General features: G+C 42.2%; 1 protein-coding gene and 1 non-coding gene across 3 annotated transcripts in view; both read left to right on the top strand.

Moving 5' to 3' along the window:
- Zzef1 (zinc finger ZZ-type and EF-hand domain containing 1) overlaps positions 1-18,917 on the top strand; it is a 135,488-nt gene that overhangs the window by 73,619 nt on the left and 42,952 nt on the right. For both annotated transcript variants that reach the window (XM_032912264.1, XM_032912265.1), the window contains exons 26-33: positions 575-815; positions 3,253-3,332; positions 4,616-4,709; positions 5,635-6,097; positions 7,180-7,344; positions 10,569-10,688; positions 11,203-11,364; positions 14,454-14,583. In XM_032912264.1, the coding sequence (XP_032768155.1) occupies positions 575-815; positions 3,253-3,332; positions 4,616-4,709; positions 5,635-6,097; positions 7,180-7,344; positions 10,569-10,688; positions 11,203-11,364; positions 14,454-14,583 (1,455 nt within the window). The remainder of the gene's footprint in view (positions 1-574; positions 816-3,252; positions 3,333-4,615; positions 4,710-5,634; positions 6,098-7,179; positions 7,345-10,568; positions 10,689-11,202; positions 11,365-14,453; positions 14,584-18,917) is intronic.
- Positions 11,759-11,919, top strand: LOC116910681. The gene has a single exon (XR_004389212.1). It is a non-coding gene; the product is annotated as a U1 spliceosomal RNA (small nuclear RNA).

Genomic DNA, 18,917 nt, shown 5'->3' with positions numbered 1-18,917 from the left:
TTTATTTTTAATCACTGCATTATCTTGTCATTCCACTACCAAGCACCATTAATGGCTCCCCATTGCTCACAGGGTGAAGTCTAAACTCCTCAGTGTGACAGTCAAGGCTCTCTACAGTCTCCTTTCACCTTACCTATCTGACTCTAGTTCCCACCACTCCCCAGCTGAGACTTCAGGCCAGGTCAGTCTCCCCACTGACTCTTAACCTCTGCAAATGGTTGTGTCTCAGGGCCAAAGCATCCCTTCCTTCAGTGTCCATCCCTAAGCCTGTGTTCTTCAGGAGCTTCTCTGAGTTACTTTGACTTCCAGGAGCCCTGTGAGTTCTCAGCACTGGGTACCCCTCTCGGTATTTGGCACTGGGTGAGCTTTTGCTTTAAGGTAGTGCTAGTTTGGATGCTCTTAGGTTTTATTTGTGTTTACTTTTTAAACCTGTATCTGTCTGGTCTCCCAAATAGATTTAAGCTTCCTGAGAGCATGCACACGTTTTTACTTCTGCTTTGTCCTAGTAGGTGCTCATTGGATTTTTTTTTCCAAATGAATGTGTTAAATGTGATGGATTCTCTCTTGTTCCTAGGTCAAGAACGTCCCTGATGATCCCTGCCGCCATTTTCTCCTTGATTTTGCCCAGTCAGAGCCTGCTCAGAACTTCTGTGGGCCATATTCAGAACTTTTCAAAGGATTCATACAGGCATGTAGAAAACAGGCCCCAAAGACAGATATAGTTGCTGGTTCCACTATTGATCAAGCTGTGAACGCCACCTTTGCCGCTCTGGTGTATCGCACTCCAGATTTATATGAGAAGCTGCAAAAATATGGTAACTCATATTACAGGGAATATGTTTGATCTGAAGGCTAATTACTAAGGTTTAAGAAGGCCCATCTAAGTGAGGATCTAGAAATATTTAAAGATATTAGACCATATCTGTAACTAATCTTGTCAGTTCTACTTTGCCAGTTAAGGGATTAGTGGTTAATTTATAACTAGCTCTTAGCAGCTTACAGTATGTATCATGTATCCTTGATCTGCAAAATCAGCAGGTACTTTATCCAGAATTCCCATTGAAAAGTGCCAGGAAATTTAATTGTAAGAAAACATAGCTTATTGCCCCCAGCTCCAGCATGCTCAGACAACCTTTCTGCACTTCTTTTTCTCATTGTCCACAGTGAGGGTGGGTCTCTGCATCTTTATATTCAAACCTTACAGAAAGCTGAGGTTTGGGTTTCCTGAGCACTCTGGCAGGGTACAAAAGCAGGAGCAGATGCTTCTGTATTGGAGCAGGGGACTGGCTCCTGCCCTTATCCTGTGCCGTGATCACTGGCACCTGTGTGCCTCAGTCCTTTAGCTCTCACTTCAGTTCCTCTTTGCCAGAGTAACTCAGTTACTTCTCAAATCTTATGTACTTTTAAAAAGCTACTCAAATAAAACTATGTTAAGCCACAGCTGGTACATGGAGGTGTATATATATATATATATATCTTCACTGATATATATATGGGTATATATATATAATGGGTAAGGGTCATCTGCATGGTTTTGGAAAAGAAATTCTATGTGTTTTTGTAGTCAAATTACAGTAAGGAAGCTGAACCATCTTTGTTACTCAAGGAACTTTTTATTAGAGGGATGAAGACCCCAAAAGCTAAACACAGATGTTGAGACAGAGGAGTTCACATCATAAATCTACTTCATATGTGTTTGCAATAGGAAACGCTTGCTCAAGGAAGGAAACAAGAAGTACCTTGGTGTACATGGGTTATTTCTAGAATACCTTTCCTAGTTGTTGTTTTGGTTTTGAGACGCTAGGGGTCAAGCACAGGCCCTAGTAATGCTGGGCAGTCACTCTGCTACTGAGCTATACCCCTAGCCTGCCTTACAGTTTGAAAGGGGCAAGCTTTGTCTTAGTTCTTTCTACCACTGTCTTTTTTTCTTTTAAAGACAGGCTCTCACTCCATAGTCCTGACTGGCCTGAAACTTTTATAGACCAGGCTGGCCTCAGACTCACAGAGATCTACCTGCCCCTGGAGTTATTACCATTCCTGGTCCTCGGCTGTTGTCTTTATGATACATATATCATACCGAGGAACCATTCAAGAGTTCTGCAGACCTGAACTCCATTGAAAATGGTCTTTGTAACTGTTTTCCTATTGCTGTCTACAAACTGGGTTATTACTACTCTTTTAAGTTGCCTTAATTCCATGATATCATGCTGTGACCTCTTTTGAGTCAGGAAAACAGCATGACAGCCAAGAGCATATTTGTTTTTTTCCCAGCCTTACACTCCCACTGCCTGATGTAGAGCCTGCTTCACCCTATTGCAGGATATTAGCTTTTGGTTCTGATGAGGAGAAGGAGCAGACTTAAGAGATTTTTCTTAATTGGGAGGAGAGTGTGTTGTCCTAATTAGAAAAATTATATCCATTCTTATAGATGATTTCAAAGTAAAGGAAAATTAAAGTAATATGAACTATAATCTCTGAGAAAATGTTTATTTTTCTGCATATCTACCTGGCCTTAAATATATCCATGTGTATATGTATTTACCCATCCATGTTTTAAAGGTAGTCTTTTTAAAAGTTAGAACATTTTGTTTCATAATCTGCTTCCCATGTCGGAGTGTTGTTTTGTTCACTCTTGTCTAAGCTGGCTGGCTACCTGAGAAAGCCTCCATCTCCCCTCGAATGCTGAAGTCAAGGTGCTCATGTAGCCATACCCACTTTTTACATTTTTATGGCCATCCAAAGTTCCTAGGCTAGTGTAATATGTGCTTTTACCCACTGAGCCATCTGCCCAGTCCCCTGGCAAAGACTTTTGGTTGTTTTGTTTCGTTTTTTGAGACAGGGTGTCTCTGTGTAGCCATAGCTGTTCTGAACTCCCTCTGTAGACCAGGCTGGCCTTGAACTCTCAGAGATCTGCCTGCCTCTGTCTCTTGGGTGCTGGGATTAAAGGTATGTGCCACCACCACTCAGCTGAGATTTCTAAATTTAATTTTAATTTCAAAGTTTTTTTTTTTAACTTTTGGTATTCTTTGTCTTATTTTTCTACATTTTGTATGCTTATTACTACTGCTGTTTCAGAAACTATTAGTTTGGGTGAGAATAGATTGAAATGGCGCAGAGGATGCAGTAGGCATTGTGCCTTTCCTCTTTTGCCATCCCTAGTATGTGTGAGGGGAGGGGAGGGGCTTCAGAAGCTCAATGTGCAGTAGCACATGTGCCAGCCGAATGTAATCCCTTCCTTTCTTCTTTCCCTAGTACACAGCGGCGGCAAGATAGCCCTGCCTGAGGAGTTCTCCCAGGTATATTCCCTGGCAGATGGAATTCGAATATGGATGGTAAGACTTTCCTTCCCATGAAGTTGGATCATGCCTGAGATTTCCCCACTGTGATAAACTAAACTTCAGAGTAGTTTAGTTTGATTCACATGGATAGATTCAAATGTAGAGTCCTTGGATTATAATTTGATAAGTGTTGAAAATGCTGAGTAACGCTTTATAACTCTAAAGGCCTGAAGGCACTCAGTATAGCAGCCAGAGCCTGTTTCAGGAGAGCAAAGGCAGTAACATGGAAGAACCAAATGTCTTTTGGTTGGTTGTGTGTGTTTTCTTGTGTGTGTGTGTGTGTGTGTGTGTGTGTGTGTGTGTGTGTGCTTGTGTGTGTGTGTGTATGTGTGCATGTGTGCATGTGTGTTGTGTGTTTGAGACAGGGACTCCAGTAGCCCTGGATGCCTCAAATTTCCTATATACCTGAGGCTGGCATTGAACTTCTAATCCTTCTGCCTGCCACTACTCTCGTGTTTCTAGAAGAAACAAAGCACTTCTAATTAAATGGACAGGCAAAGAGTGTCTGAGAAAGTCAGCTGCCACAGACAGTCCTGTTTGAGTGCTGACTACATATGCTGTAGATTGTACCTGTGATTGGCCTAAGACTGCTGACAGCTGGACAAGATGCTGTTGCTCTCTTTTTTTGAGACTCTAGGCATCCATCAGAGATGCACTCGTGTGTGTGTGTGTGTGTGTGTGTGTGTGTGTGTGTGTGTGTGTGTGTGTGTGTGTGTGTGTGACACCCCTTGCTGGGGCTGGTCCTTAATACCCTTCTCTGGAAAGGAGCATCACTTGGGTGTGTCTTTGTATTCAGGGAGGAATAGAGTTCAGATTTTTGTCTGACCTTTGTAGCAAACTAGATATGGGATCCTAGAAAAACCCCATTTTTCTAGATCTCCACTTTTTTTGTCTATACTTTTGGCTTTAAAGAAAGGCCTCTCTGACATCAGTGTTCTAGTTATTGATTTAGTTGAGGGGTTCTGGGGATTAGGCAAAGGACCTCACACCTGTAGGAGGAGTACTCTGTCATTGAGCTCTGGGTCTCCAGTCCACCATTTTTAAAATAATGAACTCACAGATACAGATTTCTTTCAGATACTATATCGTGTGGAAGGTTTCCTTTACTTCAAAGTCTCCTAGGACAGACAAAAACAGCTCAGACCTTTGTCTATGTTGGGTGGTTGCTAGGATGTCCTCCACTGTCTCAGCACCATGTGCCTTTGAAGTAGTTTTCCATGGCTGCACTTCCTACTCTGTCTGACAGCTTAATTGTGTGGCTCCTGTCATCTCCCCAGTTAGAGATGAAGCAGAAGTCCTTGGTGAGCCTGGGGAATGATTCAGAAGAAAAACGTGGTTTGGAAGCTGCAGAGGTGAACCCAGAGAACCTGGGTGAGTGTACCAATAACAGCTACCATGGCTGGGCCATTGGGTTTCCTTTCTGACTTTGGGAGCAGGCGCTCCACCTTCCAGGTTATCTTAATTGAGCTTTGTTAGCCCAGGGAAGTCAGAAAGGAAGTGGAGCAGATGCCAGAGACACGTTATTGTTCACCCACATGTTTCAAGTGGAGCATCTTTGTAATGGCTTCTCTTTTAGGAAATATTAAGTGCTTTTTAAGCTATATCTTGTTATGTTTTTTAAATGTATGCACATTGACTAGCCATGGAAATGAAAAAATGTTAATTTTTAAAATGCTATCATGGTTGTGATTCTTTTAAAGATTGTTTTAAAGTATGGGTGCATCCGCATGTGGGTATGTGTACAAATGCAGTGCCCATGGCATGTGTCAGGGCCTCTGGAACTAGAGTTACAGGAAGTTGTAAGCTGCCTGATGTGCATTTGAAAGTCAAATTCTGGTCCTCTGCAAGAACAGTGTTCACTCTTAACCACTGAGCCATCCCTCTAGCCTGGTTGTACTATTCTTTAAAACCCTAGTGTTATAAAATATTTACAGGAAAATGTGCAATGCCTGGAAGCTGCCTTGGAAACCATTGGGGAGAAGAGAGTAGGGGACCAGGTTGGCAGTGAGTTGATAAATACTGAGGCTGAGGCCTGGGCATGTGGCAGCTCCTTCTACTGCACTATCTCTGTGTGTTAGAAACGATCATTCCTATAAAACTTTTGAAAGAGCACTATACTCATGGCAAAATCCTGATTTGTACATTAAGAGAAGACCTGACTCTTAAGATAAGGTTGAGTTCTGTCAGTAGATGTACATGTTACAGCATTTATGAAGGCTTTTCTTGCCATAAATCATGAAGTTTTCTCCAAAAGTAGATTGTAAATTTAACTTTGACTTTTTCTTGTTTCATGTAGCAAAAGAATGCATTCAAAAAAGTCTCTTATTACTGAAATTTTTGCCCATGAGCAAAAGTTCAAAAGAAAACTGTGACAAGTTGGTGTCTGTTGATGAAACTGATCGTCTCCAACCACTTGATAGACGCCAGAGGACAAGCTCTGTGGTGGAAGAACATTTCCAGGGTTCAGCATCCCCTACAGAAGCAGCCACCCCAGCTGCAGATGACAAGAGCCCCGGCTTGGAGATGCAGCCGAAGCTACTGCCCAGCAGTGGCCCCTCTGCTGCGGAAGTGTCCACAGCTGAAGAGCTCTCGTCACCATCCACACCCACCCGGCGGCCTCCCTTCACCCGAGGGCGACTCCGGCTGCTCTCCTTCAGATCCATGGAGGAGACCAGGCCAGTTCCCACAGTCAAGGAGAAATACCCGGTGCTGAAGGATGTCATGGACTTCATTAAAGACCAGTCACTCTCACATGAGAGGTGAGCCAGTCACTTCCTCTCAGCACTTTCCCTTTTCAAGTCATAGGTACCCAGTCTAGCCAAAGGCTCGAAGTTCATGATTAACATGAGTAAATAAGAGGTAGGGGAAAGAGTATAAACAAAATATAGTATATAAAACTTTTTAAATAAAAAAATTAAATAAAATGACCCAGTAATGGTACATCCAGACTTGTTTTAGAATATTTAAGATAAAAAACAAACAAACAAAAAAACTTGGGTTTTTTTTCTCCTTGAAGAAATATAAGATTGATGCACAGTGGATGTGTTTTCATACACTCAGTTGGCATAGGGCTCACTCAGCATGAAGAGCTCTGGGTTTGATTCCTGCACTAGGTTAAAGTGCTGTAGGTGGTGTGGGAGGGACAAGAGTCAGAGTACATGAGATCCTGTCTCCTGAAAAATGTAGCCGGGCATCTCGGCATACACTTTGGGAATAAAATGAAGGCCGATCCCTGTCAGTTTCTGGACACTTTACTGTATATAATATAAATCTCAGTAATGTTTGCATGGATTTTTTAAAAACAGAAATATTTCTTATTTTCCTTTCTTTGTTTCTTTTCTCTTCCTCCTTTTCTTCCTTTTTCTTCATTTCATTTTCTGGATTTTTGAGACAAATCTTACTCTGACCAGGAACTTTCAGCAATCCTCCTGCCTCAATTTCCTGAGTATTGATATTATGGGCATAAACCACCACACCTGGCTTAAAAAGACACTACCAATCAATTCTCTTTTTTTCATATTTTAAGAAATTTAGGATTTAATATTTTCTGACAAAATTATTTGTCCATAGGCCTATATCAAATGAGGAATTCCTACCCTAAGAATTAAAAACTTTGCCTCCTTAGGAGAAGTAAAGATACAAAAGTTCCTTTTAAACTATTTATTAAACGAACAAACTGTTAGGCTTCTGTGCAGTTGGTGTGCACTGGTGTGTGATGCTTCAAGTGTTAACTACATGGATGCTCCCACCCCACAACAGGACTCACTTTTTGGGTCATGTGGCTTCAGACTGTGGGGGAGTGGCTGTGCTCTGGGCATCCCTGACTAAACTCTGTCTCCAGTGTCGTGAAGGTTCTTTCTTTGCGGAAAGCCCAAGCACAGAGCATCCTTGAAGTCCTGAGGATAATTCAGTATTGCACAGAGTCCCTTGGGCAGCCTCACTGCTTCCACCCGCCGTATATACTTTTCCTACTGGAACTTCTGACCTGCCAGAAAGACTTTACAAAGTAAGTACAAATGACAGATATGACAGAAAAGCAGAGGCCATTTTATAAAAATCTTAGTTGGTGTCTATATTGATAACTCCAAAATTGCCATATATAATGCAAATTTATACTTTTGTTAACATGTTCTCTCATCTCAAAGAATGGGTTATATCTTTTTGTAAAAAACAAACTGTGATTGCTACTCTTGTCCTTTATGTGTTTCTCATGCACCCATGAGTCATAAGGCTTCTAGAAGCCAAGTGCTAAGTGCTGTGCTCATTTACAGTGGTGCCTGTGACCTCTCAGGGGCTTCCAACCTTCACACAACAGACGCTTTGTTTCTGCTATGCCAGCACCTTCCTAACAAATGTGATGAGACAGACAAGGCCTCTTTCTAATGGAGCCTTATATTCTCTTGAAAAGCAAGTGACATTCAAACTAATCAAGCCTTTGACAGTGATATAGTATGTAGTGATTCTGTGTACAATGACACAGTTTAGGTGGTCAAGGCAAGTAGACTAAGGAAATGGCATGTACGCTAAGAGATGAATGAGTTGCTGAGATTAGTCAAGATGCCAAGGGCAGAAGGAACTCTTGCTGGGGAATCAGGCCATGGGACAGAGCAAAAGAATATGACTGCATGAGTTGGGGAAGTGGGTGAGCCAAATCAGTGTGAGGCAGGACCCTACCACCAAGGTGTTTGCATGCTATGCTAAGTTGCAGGTGGGAAACACTGGGAGAGTTCGAAGCCCAGAAGGAGTAGTACAATAGGTTTAAGTTTATAAAAGATGCCTCTGGCTACTCTGTGGGAAAGTGGGAAAATCAGAAAAGTGTTAGGAGGTCGTTGGTGTGATACAGGCAAGAGAGGATGGCTTTGACCAGGCAGAAGTGTAAGAGATAGAGAAAAAGGGAACTCAGTCAGAAGATGGATGAAAGATATTGGAAGCATGGGGAAAGAACTCTTAGGATTTTGGTTGGAGCAGCTGTGTTGGATAGCTTAGGATTTTGCTGAGAGGAAGACTATGAAAGACACAGATAAGGACGTTTTACAGTTTGTTCTGGCCATATGTTTGAACTATTTTTTTAATTTTTATTTTATGTGTATGAGTGTTTCATCTGTATGTATGTTCATGTGCCACCCCTGCCCCGCCCCCATCCCAACCTCCATTTGCATGTCTCGTACCTGTAGAGGTCAGAATCAGAATCTCCTGGAAAAGACCCCTAGAACTGGAGAAAGACTCCATGTGCGTGCTGGAAATTGAACCTGTGTTGTCTAGAAGAGCATGCTTTCTTTTATTGTTATTATTTGGTTTTGAGACAGGATTTCTCTGGGTATCCCTGGATGTCCTGGAACTCACTGTGTAGATCAGGTGTGAAGATACAAGAGCACAGTGCTGGTTGAAATGAGTCAGCCAAGGCCAGGGAAGTGCTGGAGCAGGAAAAAGCAGGGCAGTCCAGCAGTCAGTACAGATAAATGTTGCCTGGCTAATGCAGTGCCTCAATGATGAGGGATTCCTTTGTGATTATTCTGTTTTTAAAAATAAGAGGTGAGGGTTGGGGATTTAGCTCAGTGGTAAGGCCCTGGGTTGGTCCCCAGCTCTGAAAAAAAAAAAAAAAAAAAAAAAAAAGAGGTGAGCAGATTCATCAATGAAATGAGGTAGAGAAGAAGCTAGTGACCATTTCAGGAAAGGCAGGAAGGCTTTAAATAGAGGTGAAAATGGAGAAAGCCAGACTGCTAAGTTGCTTGTCAATGTCAGATGCTTTTTAAAGAATTATATTTGTAAGCTGGGTATGGTAGAATCTCCTATGTTCCTAGTACTCTGGAGGCAAAAGTAGGATTGTTCTGTGCTCGAGACTAGCATGGGCAACATAGTAAGTTCAAAGTGAACCTGGAGACTTTGTTAAACTCCTCCCCACCCCCACCCCACCCCCCAAAAAATGATGGGCTAGAGAGTTGGCTTGTATGTTAAGAGCACTTGTTCTTGCACAGGACATGAGTGAGTTCAGTTTCTAGTACCCACATGGTGGCTCATGGCTGTAACTCCAGGTACAAACATGTTACACATGCATACATGTAGGTAAAATACTCATACACATAAAATTTAAAAAAAATTTATATATATATATATATATATATATATATAAATTTTTTTTTTGAGACAGAGTCTCTCCTTCGTCCTTGCTGTCCTGGAACTTGCTATGTAGACCAGGCTAGCCTTGAACTCACAAGAGATCTCTTACCTCTGTCTCTGGATTGCTGGGATTAAAGGTGTGTGCCATGGTGCCCAGCCTAAAACGTAGCATTTTTAAAGAGAAAGAAGAAGACCTGACAGTTATGAATTTAAAGTAACATTAGTCAGTGTGATTGTGTGATGTTCCTTCCACCTACATTCAGCTGTTTTGGAATAATATAAGACTCCTTATGCAAGAGGAATTCCTCATAGGAAGAGAAAGAGGCCAGGGAGCTAGTGGTTGCTAATATGGCAGTATGATGGTAGACTGTGGAGTCCAAGCTGAGAAGACAGCAGAGAGAGAACATGCTGGCAGTAGTTGGTGGCTCACTGGGTTGGGCTCACTAGGTCTGAAAAAGGCTGATGGAACTCCACAGCAGAGCAGGAGAAAAGAGTGTAGGTAGAGTAGCTTGTTCTGAAGTCAGTCTGCACATGATTAAGGTTAAAGAAGTTTAAGGAAATTGAAGTGAGAATCCTTGGCAGTGAAAAGGATAAAGAATAGAGAGAAAAAGAAATGGAGGCATCATTCCCATGGATGCTGAAGTTACTTAGGTGCCTAGGATCAAGGTGTGAAAAGCCAGTAAACCAAGCACGTGGAATGCATAGGCAGGTGGATGTCTGTGCGTTCTAGGCCATCAAGTTCCAAGACTATACAGAGAGACACCCCCGCCCCCCCACATACTTCTCAAAAAAAAAGGAAAAGTTTAATACTAAACTCATCAATAAAGAAAGAACGGTTTGGCGGCCATGTGTGGAGAAAGCTAACTGAGGTAACTTATGGAAGGCATGTGGTGCACATAGCACAACACACTCAGGTAGTAGGGGTGGGTGCTTTGTTAAACAGATGAGATGAGTAGTCAGCTCTGTACTTCTGCTGGACTGCTCTCTTGACGCAACTGGACTCCAATGTCACTGTCCCTGTTTTCCCCAAGTCGCTCAGCTGCCTTCTTTTGGTTGTTTTGTGTAAGAAATAGACATCAATAAGTCGAAGCTGATGGTGTCTTCTGTTTCTAGTTACTTTGGACACTTGGAAGGCTGTGGCGCTGATCTACACAAAGAAATCCGAGACACTTACTACCAACTTGTTCTGTTTTTGGTCAAAGCAATCAAAGGATTTAGTAGCATAAATGACAGGTACTGAATTGCCTTTTTATTTCTTGAGGAAAAAATTGTAAAATGTTTATTATAAATGAAATATATATTTGAAGTTGAAAATCCAAAACACCCACAAAATTGAGCACAAGTAATTCACTGACACTGTTTTCTTCAGTGTCTGGTGTATTACATGCAGATTAAAACTTAGTACAAAGCAGAGTCTCGTCTCCTCTGTCGTAAGTCATTCAGACAAACTTTAAATCCAATGACTCTTCTGTAATGCATAACCTTGGCTAATCATGTGCAACTCTAATGTTGCCGTCATCAGCAGGTGACTTAGCTGCCTCCTCCCTCACTGTCAGATGCCACTGGTGTCAGATTCATTTTTCACCTTTCAGAGTTGTTCTTGGTTTTTTTGTTTGTTTTGTAAGCTTTGAAGGACGTTTATGTAGAATCCTCTCTTACAAATTAGTACCAAAATATGCGGTCAACTTACACTGTCCCTATTGTCAGTATGCAGCTTAGGTAACTGTCACCTGTGTGGTCTCTTTAGGTCTCTGCTCCCTGCTTTATCTTGTGTTCAGACAGCCCTGCTTCATCTTTTGGATATGGGCTGGGAACCCAGTGATCTTGCCTTCTTTGTTGACATTCAGTTACCAGATCTCCTCATGAACATGTCTCAAGAAAATATCAGCGTCCATGACAGTGTGATCAGGTAAGCACAGCTCTACCTGCCATTCCTAGAGTTGGGGCAACGGATGGGATCAGCAGCTAGTCAGTAACAGATCCTGGCTTTGCCACAGGAGAGCTAGACAACCTCACAAGTTATACAAACTCCCATGCTTCTATTTCTTCATCTTTAGAACCACCTCTGAAACCTGTGGAGAATGCATAAGAGAGTCTAGGATAGCACCTGGTATAGAGTGTGACTGGGTAAATTGGCAGCTATGGTGTTTTGAACTTGGAAAATGAGTGTTGCCTTCAATTTGGGGGCAGCTAATATCCTGTGGAATTGGGAATCCTTTTTTAAAATACCTGTTGTATGCCGTTAGCTACTATGGTGTCCTGAGCATTGTAAGGACTTAGGTTATAATAAAAAATAGTATATAATACTATTCTGGCAGGGGAGACATTATAATCAAGAAAGTGATTTTTCCCAGGGTGAGGCTTAACTATGACCCTTGGGATATGCTGACCCCTGCTATTTCCCCAAACATGGGAAAATTGACTGTAAAATTTTTGATAGTGAAGGACTTTGTTACACCCTCCCTTACATTAAAAGAAAATGGTATGCAAAGTCTTTTTTCTTAATAATTTTTGGTCTTTTCTAAAATGAAGTTGGGAGTCTATTGAGACAATATTTTAATATAGATTTAAACATGGGTATTGTGAGATTGGGGCTTAAGAAAGGGAGGTATTATGTGCCTCTGAGTAGATGTGGGCTTCTCAAGAGAGAGGTGCTTAATTCCACTTGTGACCTACATGTATGTCTACCTACTCAAGATCACTTACCATCCTTTACTCTGTGGAGAGGAGAGAGGAGCAGACAAGTAGGTGTTAAAGGAGAATTGGGACATAGTGAATGAGACAGCACTCACCTGTTTTCACTGTCAGAAGAGATGTTCTGGGAAGAGGGGGTCAATTAAAGCTGTTTCCTTGGGCCATCAAGGTAGCAGGGCAGATAAACCTGTCTCTAGCAGTTGACCTTCCATCAGAGGGCAGACAAGGAAGACAGAGCACTGATTACAGCTGGTTTAGCTGTCAGCCCAGTGCTTTAAGTCTTGTCTGTGCCAGCATGACACAGTCCTGGATGAGAGAGGGGTCCCATACCCTTTACACCAATTTCTCAAACTAGCTCAAAGCTACATGTGTAAGAGCAGGCCTAAGATCATTTAGTCAGAATGCATGGATGAATGTTTGTTTTGCATTTGCTATTTAGCAATCTATTTGTATTTAAAGTTTTAAGGATTTATTATTTTTATTTATATGTGTATTTCTGTGTTGGTGCCACAGAAATATTTCTATATATGGGTGCCATAAGAAGCCAGAAGAGGATGTCCCATCTCCTGGAACTAAAGTAGTGGTCGTGAGCCACCTAAGTGGGTGTTTGTACTGAGCTTATTCCCTTGAAGAGCAGCGGTTACTCTTAACCACTGAGCTGTTTCTCCAGCCCATGTTCAAATTTTCTCTGCAGAAGCAAACTATAAACTGGAACTATGAAATTTATAACTTTATAAGAGAAGAGCCCATGAAATTATCCACCTAAACCTTTGATTTGAAATGAGGAATCAGGAGCAGGGCCAGGTACAGTCCCTGTGTTCCTGTCCCTTTGTGGATTGGTTCCAAGGCGTCACTAATACAAATGAGATGCCTCAGGTCCTCAATACCATACACCCACCCTCTTGTATGCATTGGATCATCTCCAGAGGACTTTATGATGCCTTATGTATGTATGAGAGGGCTTGGTAGGCAGCTCTTAAACATGTTCTTTATGGATTGATGATGAAAGCATCCAGACATGTTCAATACAGCTTTCTTAAGATGTATTTTACTTTTAATTGTGTGTGTGTGTGTGTCTGTCTGTCTGTGTCTGTGTCTGTGTGGGCATGTGCTTGTGAGTGTAAGTGTCCTCAGAGACTAGAAATATTGGATCCCCCTGGAATAGGAGTAAAGAGCAGTTGTGAGCTGCTGACATGGGAACTGAACTCCAGTCCTCTGGAAGAGCACAGAGTGCTCTTGACCTCAGAGTCAGCCCCAGAAATAATTTTTTTAAAAGATATTTTTGATATGATATAGGCTGAATCCAAAGATATGGAGCCCATGTATGTGAAGGCCACTGGTGTTTCAGATTTGTTGACTATAATGTGTGAAGGTTGTATAGCAATTAGTTGGTTGGGCTGAAGTCACAGATCTCCTGACCCTTTCTTCCTGCAGATTGCATTAGGGTATTCTAACTATGTCCATATTGAATTTATTTAGAAAAAGTTGTGTCAGTTCAGGCTGACCTCAGGCATTCTATATAGTTACGAATTGTCTCGAACTTTTGATCTTTCTGCCTAGGATTATAGACTTTATGATGTTTATGACATGCTGGAGATCAAGCCCAAAGCTTCATGCTTTCTACAAACCTGAACCTTATAATAATAATAATAATAATAATTATTATTATTATTATTATTATTATTATTATTATTATTATTATTATTGGTGTCATTATTATTGTTGTCATTACTATGATTGGTGTTGAGACAAATCTCACTGTATAGCCCTTGCTGGATTGTAACTCACAGTATAGTTCAAGTTGACCTCTAACTCACAGAGATCCACTTGCATCTGCCTCCTGAGTATGTGCCACTCTTCATGGCTGATCTGTTTGCTTGTTTGTTTTTTTTGTTTTTTTGTGTTTTGAGACAGTTTTTCTGAGTTGCCCTGGCTGTCCTGGGACTCACTCTGTAGACTAGCCTGCCTTGAACTCAGATACTCCTGCTTTGCCTCCTGAGTGCTGAGGTTAAAGGCACCACCACAGCCTGACTGGCTGAACTTTTTAAAATCATCATATTTGACTGCAGTACCTGGCACATGATAAGTTTACCCTACTCAGTATAGTCTGCTTCAGAAAGGAACTTTTCTATTTTCTGAGCATAAATCATCAAATAACTGATAAATTCTGAGGCTTTGAAATGCGATTCCTGTCATTTCCAAATGCCCTGTTTATTATAAGTTATGGGGCACAGCATCTGCTAACTAGCATGTCCTTGGGTGTTGTAAGAAGCATGCTTTTCTCTCATCACGTCCTTCTTTCAGCCAGTGGAGTGAAGAAGATGAGCTCGCTGATGCCAAGCAGAACTCAGAGTGGATGGAGGAGTGTCAGGATGGCATGTTTGAGGCCTGGTATGAAAAGATAGCCCAAGAGGATCCAGAGACGCAGAGGAAAGTAAGACCTCTCGGCTGGGGCAGTCCGGGTGACTCGCTAGGCGTTTGCATGTGCTGGGCTGTGCTGGATGATGTCTCCCAGGAGGCTCTGGGGCATTGGGGACATCTGTCTGGTCTTCATCCTGATGACAGCCACCATTGTTACTCACTTTCATAGAACTAGGCCCACACCAGAGCGTCCCATAAGACTCATGTACATCATTAGATGCCAGTATATTCAGTGAGAAAAGGAATTGCTGAAGGGTTTGGACTGGCACGTTCTGGGCTGACACACCATCTTCCTGTAGGCGAGCACAATTACAATTACAAGGTTGCCAATCAGGTGAGCCTGGAAGCAGCTCTCCGCTATCATAGAAGCATTGAATGGCCCACACAGTGAAGTGTCATCTTAGGTAGCCTGTCCATCGACTTGTCTGTCACTACTACATATGTCAAGTATTTGCTACCTTGAAGCCACTAATTTTCCCCTTCTTAAGCACTTGTGTTTGCCAGTCATTCTGTTCATTATGGTACCTGTGGTGCTTAAGAGGACCATACCAACTGGCATTGGAGACTTGTCTCTTGTAAGTTAACATATAAATGAGAACATCCTGTAGTGTTCAGGTGACCTAGTAGATTCCCTCTCCTACAACAAACCATCTACTACCAAACAGTGACTTTCTGATATAGTTTCCTCATATGCAGACCCTAAAATAAACTGCCTTATAATCACCAAGTACTTTCTAGTAATCCAATAGCTTGTTCATGTAACAGTCCCTTACTATCTGTTCCAGGGAGGTAATTATTTAGCTGGCTAGTAGAATGTCTATTGACTAATTGTGTGTCTAGTTAGTTAATTAGTTAAAGATGAAGGATTTATTTGATCTGAGGAGAAGCCAGAGTATTGTTTGTTTATAGAGAGGTCCAAGCTGCCCCAAAACTTGCAATTCTGCTGCCCCAGTCTCCTGAATGCCAGAGTCATGGGGAAGCACTCTGTGCTATTTTAATGTGCCAGAGTCAGGAGTTCTCTTTTAATACATTTGTTAGTGCTGCCGTTGTCTAACAAGTACGCAAGCCAGACATCTAGACGCCATTCTTGACCATCTCTAGTAATTTGGTCACCAAGTCTTCTCACTCTGCCTGCTTTCCCTCCTGTTACAGTGTAGTCCCCACCCCTATTACTGCCATGGAACTATTTGGACAGCGACATCACAGTCAGCTGCCTTGACCCTCGTCTTGCTCCAATCAACCCCTTTTTTGCTGTGTAACCAGAGGATCTTCAGAATGCCCAAATCTATTGCCATTACCTTTCTGCTTAAAAACTCTGTTTTTAAACTCTAGCATTTTAGGCTCCTTGGATTTTACTTTTCTAACTTTTCCTGGTTATTCCCCCTTTGTACTCTAGTATGCATACTTGATTATTGCCAATTTCAGGAGCCCTGGAGCTATCTAGAGAGGTAGTTTAGTGGTTAAGAGCTCTTGCTGCTCTTCCAGAAGACCCGAGTTTGGTCCCTACAACTATCTGTAACTTTGTCTCTAAGGAACTCTGTCTCTAAGTAAGCTTCTGCAGGCACACATACACACATGTAGCATACACATACACAGACACACAGACATGCCCAGAAATAAAAATAAATATACGTCCTTTAAAAAGGCAAACAAACAAACAACTTTGTCCCTTTTCTTCTTCTTTTTTCTCTTTTCAGTGTCTTGTGCCTGCTTAGGCAAGTGCCCACAGTCAGTTGCTCTCCCGGCCGTGTCAGGCTCCCTTTTGAAGGAGCAAAGCCTCTGTAGACTTTGCTGTTCCTTCTGTTTGATGTGCCCGTCACCTTTATTCCCTAAACTACTATCTGTTTGATGTGCCCGTCACCTTTATCCCCTAAACTACTATCTGTTTGATGTGCCTGTCACCTTTATCTCCCTAAACTACTATCTGTTTGATGTGCCCGTCACCTTTATCCCCTAAACTACTATCTGTTTGATGTGCCCGTCACCTTTATCCCCTAAACTACTATCTGTTTGATGTGCCCGTCACCTTTATCCCCTAAACTTCTAATTGTTTTATGTGCCCGTCACCTTTTTCCCCCTAAACTTCAATATGTTTGATGTCCCCGTTACCTTTACTCCCCCCTAAACTACTATCTGTTTGATGTGCCCGTCACCTTTATCCCCTAAACTACTATCTGTTTGATGTGCCCGTCACCTTTATCCCCTAAACTACTATTTGTTTTATGTGCCCGTCACCTTTATTCCCCTAAACTCCTTTTTGTTTGATTTGCCCGTCACCTTTATCCCCCTAAACTACTATCAGTTTGATGTGCCCGTCACCTTTATCCCCCTAAACTACTATCTGTTTGATGTGCCCGCACCTTTATCCCCTAAACTACTATCTGTTTGATGTGCCCCCACCTTTATCCCCTAAACTACTATCTGTTTGATGTGCCCGCCACCTTTATCCCCTAAACTACTATCTGTTTGATGTGCCCGTCACCTTTACCCCCTAAACTACTATCTGTTTGATGTGCCCGTCACCTTTATCCCCTAAACTACTATCTGTTTGATGTGCCCGTCACCTTTATCCCCTAAACTACTATCTGTTTGATGTGCCTGTCACCTTTATCCCCTAAACTACTATCTGTTTGATGTGCCCGTCACCTTTATCTCCCTAAACTACTATCTGTTTGATGTGCCCGTCACCTTTATCCCCTAAACTACTATCTGTTTGATGTGCCTGTCACCTTTATCCCCTAAACTACTATCTGTTTGATGTGCCCGTCACCTTTATCCCCCTAAACTACTATCTGTTTGATGTGCCGTCACCTTTATCCCCCAAACTACTATCTGTTTGGTGTGCCCGTCACCTTTACCCCCCTACACTACTATCTGTTTGATGTGCCTGTCACCTTTATCCCCTAAACTACTATCTGTTTGATGTGCCCGTCACCTTTATCTCCCTAAACTACTATCTATTTGATGTGCCCGGCACCTTTATCCCCCTAAACTACTATCTGTTTGATGTGCCTGTCACCTTTATCCCCCCTAAACTACTATCTGTTTTTGATGTGCCCGTCACCTTTATCTCCCTAAACTACTATCTGTTTGATGTGCCCGCACCTTTATCTCCCTAAACTACTATCTGTTTGATGTGCCCGTCACCTTTTATCCCCCTAAACTACTATCTGTTTGATGTGCCCGTCACCTTTATCCCCTAAACTACTATCTGTTTGATGTGCCCGTCACCTTTATCTCCCTAAACTACTATCTGTTTGATCCCCTAAAAACTACTATCTGTTTGATGTGCCCGTCACCTTTATCCCCTAAACTACTATCTGTTTGATGTGCCCGTCACCTTTATCTCCCTAAACTACTATCTGTTTGATGTGCCCGTCACCTTTATCCCCTAAACTACTATCTGTTTGATGTGCCCGTCACCTTTATCCCCTAAACTACTATCTGTTTGATGTGCCCGTCACCTTTATCCCCTAAACTACTATCTGTTTGATGTGCCCGTCACCTTTATCCCCCTAAACTACTATCTGTTTGATGTGCCCGTCACCTTTATCCCCCTAAACTACTATCTGTTTGATGTGCCCGTCACCTTTATCCCCCTAAACTACTATCTGTTTGATGTGCCCGTCACCTTTATCTCTAATATCCCCGCCAAACTACTATCTGTTTGATTTGCCTGTCCCCTTTATCCCCTAAACTACTATCTGTTTGATGTGCCCGTCACCTTTTATCCCCTAAACTACTATCTGTTTGATGTGCCCCGTCACCTTTATCCCCCCTAAACTACTATCTGTTTGATGTGCCCGTCACCTTTATCTCCCCAAACTACTATCTGTTTGATGTGCCCGTCACCTTTATCTCCCTAAACTACTATCTGTTTGATGTGCCCGCCACCTTTTATCCCCCTAAACTACTATCTGTTTGATGTGCCTGTCACCATCCCCTAAACTACTATCTGTTTGATGTGCCCGTCACCTTTATCCTCTAAACTACTGTTTGATGTGCCCGTCACCTTTATCTCCCTAAACTACTATCTGTTTGATGTGCCTGTCACCTTTATCTCCCTAAACTACTATCTGTTTGATGTGCCCGTCACCTTTATCCCCCTAAACTACTATCTGTTTGATGTGCCTGTCACCTTTATCTCCCTAAACTACTATCTGTTTGCTCTTGGTTTTAACAGAGAAGTTGCCATCCTTGAAAAATCTCCTCTGACCCTCTCAAAATCTTTGGTAGTGGCCGCCCATCTTCGCTAGCCTCCAGAATTTGCCTGTCAAAGCATTCCCCACACTGTATGACCATCATCTGTTTGCTTGAGGGAATTCCCAAATGGAAACTTGGTTATCC

This window comes from Rattus rattus, chromosome 9, assembly GCF_011064425.1.
Source record: "Rattus rattus isolate New Zealand chromosome 9, Rrattus_CSIRO_v1, whole genome shotgun sequence".
Lineage (NCBI taxonomy): Eukaryota > Metazoa > Chordata > Mammalia > Rodentia > Muridae > Rattus > Rattus rattus.
This window is presented reverse-complemented; position numbering and strand designations above follow the sequence as displayed.